Source organism: Vigna unguiculata, chromosome 5 (assembly GCF_004118075.2).
Source record: "Vigna unguiculata cultivar IT97K-499-35 chromosome 5, ASM411807v1, whole genome shotgun sequence".
Lineage (NCBI taxonomy): Eukaryota > Viridiplantae > Streptophyta > Magnoliopsida > Fabales > Fabaceae > Vigna > Vigna unguiculata.
Window position 1 is genome coordinate 23121901 of NC_040283.1, and position 4604 is coordinate 23126504.

The window sequence follows — 4604 nt, forward strand, 5'->3', positions numbered from 1 at the left end:
CCAACCACTGTTAGCTACTAATCAACGTCGCAACAGATGCATTAGCTGCCAAAATGACCTAAAAAGGGAGAACTTACGCGTATTCGTGTTTTCTTAATCGCAAAGGATGTGGTGATGGGATGAATTTATGAGGCCCATGTGAAATACCAATGCATCATGGACAAGAGTTAGGTTTCCGTCGGTCTTTAAAACGTTGCATGGCTATGCACAAGAATGGGTAATAAGAAAAAGGAACTTCAATTGTTAACAAACATAGCTATGGTTGCTATTCTGTGACCACGCGTCAACATGTTGTGGCTTTAGTTAGGTAATGTGCATATATATATATATATATATATATATATATATATATATATATATATATATATATATATATATGAGGATTTTTTCTTTTTCCCAATGTAAATGCAAGTTCATGCCCATACTTGTCTGGCTGTCTTTCCGTTTATATGAAGGTGAGTTTGACACTACTATCTTACCATCCCAAACACATCTTACGCTCGGGCTGCTACATAACCTACAGGGCTAAAACATTTTTGTTAAAATTTTAGAGCTTAATAAGAAAGAGAAGAAAGAACAGTTTACCAACATGGTGAATGTATGATGTTCATAACCACCTGATTACAGATGTTTGATCTATATATACCTGTAAGAACATGATATTTTATTTTATTTTTTTCTGAAAACCCTCTATAAAATAATTGAAAGTAGTAATTTTACAGACAAACAGACAATGAAGGAAACTAGAGAGAGAAGCCGGCCACTGGGAATATATTAGACGTCGGAAAGTTTGAGGTTGTGAAGCATATCTAATGCACAAAGCATCTCATTTGATATAAAAAGCATGCAGATACAGTTTAATATAAGATCTCGTATATATTACAGCACATAACTAATTAGATTCTGACATATATAGTTGTACGAAAAAGCAAACATCCAACTACTTTATATATAAACAAACCTAATGATATATGTTTTGAGCAGGAGATATTCCAGCTTTATGGAACTTAATTAAGCACTTAGTTTATGTTTATAATATTTATTATTTATTTAATCCCCGTTGAGTAACTGCATTGACCAGATATCCTCCATGCTCCAATAATTGTTGTTGTTGTCATTGGTACAACAACTGGATTGATCAGGAATATTGGGAAACTGAGTAGAAAATGGCTCTAACATTCCTTGGTAACAGGGTGAAGAGTAGGTCTCCATGGGCTCAGCCATGGTGGACACTTGGCTAGTGCTAGCTTGATGGTCATTTATCTCAGAATTAGAATTACTCTGTTGCTGAAAGTTCTCGGCTTGCTTGATGTGCTTCTGAATCCTGGTCCTCCAGTAGTTTTTTATCTCATTATCAGTCCTTCCTGGTAGATGCTTGGCAATTTTTGACCACCTGCATTGGTGAATGATTTATTTCTAGAAGACAGTGTCATGTAACTCAATAGTACCCTACTGGTTTTTTAACGCTTTTCGCTGTAAAAATTTTAAAATTTTTGGAACCTCGAAAACATTTTAATATCATGCCAAAGAAAATACTTTGTACTTTAATCACACCAAACAAGAGGATAAGAATTTGCTTTTTCCTTAAAAACTTTGTTGCCTTTCATAAGTATGGTTGTCTTCATGACAGTAAGCGGAGAAGCAGAAGGAAAACCTAGAATGCTACTCGGTTGTAGAAATGCGTTGTGGAAAAGAGGGCACACGAGTGTGCATGAGTGAGAGTGAGTTAAAACATCTGTTTAATTTGCTTTAAAGTTAAAGCATTAAATGAAAATGCAATTAAAAACTGCCTATATATATGACTGCCACAGCTTTTATTGATTAACTAAAAAGTGGCAACACCTATATTAAATACGGTTGTGAGTCTGATGGAAGCCATGTTCCATGGCTGAGAATCATTGTGACGTTATCTTGGACTCACACTTATAAATCGACCAGTGTTGAGGTACGTAAGATGCTAAATTTCCTTTGCTGTATGAAGATAATTCCCTTGCTTTGTAGCAAGGGCTCTCTAAGAACAGAAAATCAGGTTTCTCAAAGCATGCCTCAGGTAGAGACTAGAGAGAGTATGGTTCAATCCAAACGTCTCCTATTCTCTTTTCCATCCATATCCCTTCATACATACACGCATATACATACGCACGCATACAAATTTTCTAGCAACTCTTAATCGCGTCACCTTCGTTTCTTGTAATAATTTGCGTCATTAACTTGTTGCACTATAAACTCATCTTGCTTATTTCAAAAAACGGCACGTCTCAATGCGCGCCTCACTAATAATACTATTCACTAGTAAATATCTAATATTTGAAAACATAGTTAGTTAGGTTAAATATTTTGTTTTCCACTTTTATTGTTATTGCTTCATCATTTGTTTTCTTGGTTGAGAGGCAATTTCGATACTGAGAAAGCAAGGATGGTGCTAACTAGTTTTTATATGCACTATGTAAGTATATCCTCGGTTTATATATGCACTATGTAAGTCTATCTTCAAGGGGAGGCTCTAAAATTTACAAGGACACCTGCCCTTGTTAAGAAGAGCCAAAAGTGTATGGTTTGGGTCTATTTTCACTCAAACTCTCTTTCATCCGAACTAGAAAGCTATAAAGATATGCGCACTTCCATGAGTTCAACCTAAAGTGGAAGGTCCTCTTGTCCAACTTATTTACTCCTCGCTCTAAGCCTTATAGAAATAGTCATTTGTAAAACTAGATGCCGCTTTGCAAAATTAAAACACCTTTACATATACTTATTATATATGCTACTAACCACTATTTACAAACAACTTCTAATACCATCTATTTCTTCTTTGAGGTAATCTCTTTTATCTTTACTACTCATCTGCAATTCATCCCCCTTTTCCAACCTTCACATATTTTACTATCTTATGTCCAAAACCCTTACGTCATCTATTTTTTTTATTCATTCGTTTTTAATACAATATATATGGCTTTTCTCCTAATTAAAATGGCTACTTTATTCATCATCTACTTTAGATTTATCATTAAAAAAACGATCATCCTTTAGATTTTTCATCATCGAAAATAAACATAAAGAATCTTCCACGCGGCTAATTCACCTGCAACTCTTACACGCATAATTAGACAAAAATAAATCATACTTTTTACATGATTATGAGATAATTTGACCCAAATTGAAACCCTCCTCCAATTAACAGAGTTGATGAAAAATTAAAATAAAAGCACAGAATTGAAGATCAAGTGGAGAAGAAGAACGTTAGTGTTGATTAATTGGTGGTGATTACTGTTAGATCTAAAGGACCTCTCTCCCGCCAGAGATATGCATACATATATAGGAGAGAGGGGGAGCTAGGGCGAAGATTAATGCAACAGTAAGGATTGATGCATAATATGTACCCTTCAAAGGAAAACAAAAACAGTCCAATTCTTGGATTTGGAGGCAATCGAACACAATGATTTTGAAGGCTCTAAAAAAAATTAAATACAGATTTTATCAAAGATATATATATATTTGTGGAAAAAAGTTCTACAAACCCGCATGTGTTTAAACCTTTCCCTTGGCTAGAGTTTTCTCCCCGACTACACTCCCTCGATCCCCCTCAAATATAGTCTTCCAAGACTATTGGTACTCATGGGCCTTCTAGTTCGATTGCCTCCAAACCAAATACTACAACTTAAAAGACAGCAAAAAAACTTCTTTAATGGTTAGAAAATAAACAAGGGTTTACAAAAATATATAATTTCTGGGAAAAATATAATTTATGGGAAATAAAAAAAGATCTTGGTTTCCTTTGACAATTTTCATCATATTAATTAACAAAATATGTTAAAAATTTACCTGTTTCCCCACTTTGCGTGAAGCTCCATGATCAAAAGTTGTTCCTCGGGTGTAATATTCCCTCTTCTAACATCAGGACGGAGGTAGTTTAGCCACCTAAGTCGGCAACTCTTTCCAGTACGTTTAAGACCTGTTATATCAAGGATAATCATCAATAATTTTCTCCCACCCTTAGGTTTAAGTTTGAATGAAAAAAAAATACGAGAAAAAAATTATAAAAATATAATACTCAAAGAATAATAAAAGTTGAAGAACAAAAAATATGCTTACCAGCAGCTTTGGCCAAAGAGTTCCAAACACCTTCCCCATGGTTCGAAATATAGTTGATCAAGATCAAATCTTCTTCCATTGTCCATGGCCCTTTTCTCACTTCAGGATCTTGAGACGTATTGCACTGTTTTTTATCCATTATTATTATTTTTTTTTTTTGTTTGTGATAGAGAGAAAGGTGGGGTGGGGAAGAGGGAGAAAGAGAAATACCGATAACTTAATAATGGGGGTTGGAGTGCTTAAATAGAGGCAAGAATAAATAATGTGTTAATTTTAATGAAATTTTCTATTAGGGTTAACTAGATTTTACGTACCTAACTGTGTTTATCATGTTAACACATGCATGCATGACTATGTTTTTAGTTTCCTTTGGCAAAACTAAAGCTTAATAGAATAGTGTCACTACGTACTCTTAAGTCACGCACATGCACTAGATCATATCAGGTGTCTATACGCATTTTTTTTTTTATCAAAACACGAGAGGAGTGAGATATTTCATTAATATCTTTAGCCCT

General features: G+C 34.4%; 1 protein-coding gene across 1 annotated transcript; it reads right to left on the reverse strand.

Moving 5' to 3' along the window:
* Positions 1–789: 789 nt before the first annotated feature.
* LOC114184139 (myb-related protein 305-like) lies at positions 790–4317 on the reverse strand. Its single transcript, XM_028071395.1, has 3 exons — positions 4090–4317; positions 3820–3949; positions 790–1393 (listed from the first exon to the last, which is right to left on the reverse strand). The coding sequence occupies exons 1-3, from the start codon at positions 4226–4228 to the stop codon at positions 1051–1053; spliced, it is 612 nt and encodes a 203-aa protein (XP_027927196.1). The 5' UTR covers positions 4229–4317; the 3' UTR covers positions 790–1050.
* Positions 4318–4604: the final 287 nt, after the last annotated feature.

What these genes read in the sequence shown, in the direction of transcription:
- LOC114184139 (XM_028071395.1), bottom strand. Translation starts at nt 4,228, where the DNA reads ATGGATAAAAAACAGTGCAATACGTCTCAAGATCCTGAAGTGAGAAAA. An exon ending in CTCTTTGGCCAAAGCTGCTG is followed by an intron (nt 3,950 to 4,089) that starts GTAAGCATATTT and finishes TTGATATAACAG; the next exon opens with GTCTTAAACGTACTGGAAAG. An exon ending in CACGCAAAGTGGGGAAACAG is followed by an intron (nt 1,394 to 3,819) that starts GTAAATTTTTAA and finishes TCACCAATGCAG; the next exon opens with GTGGTCAAAAATTGCCAAGC.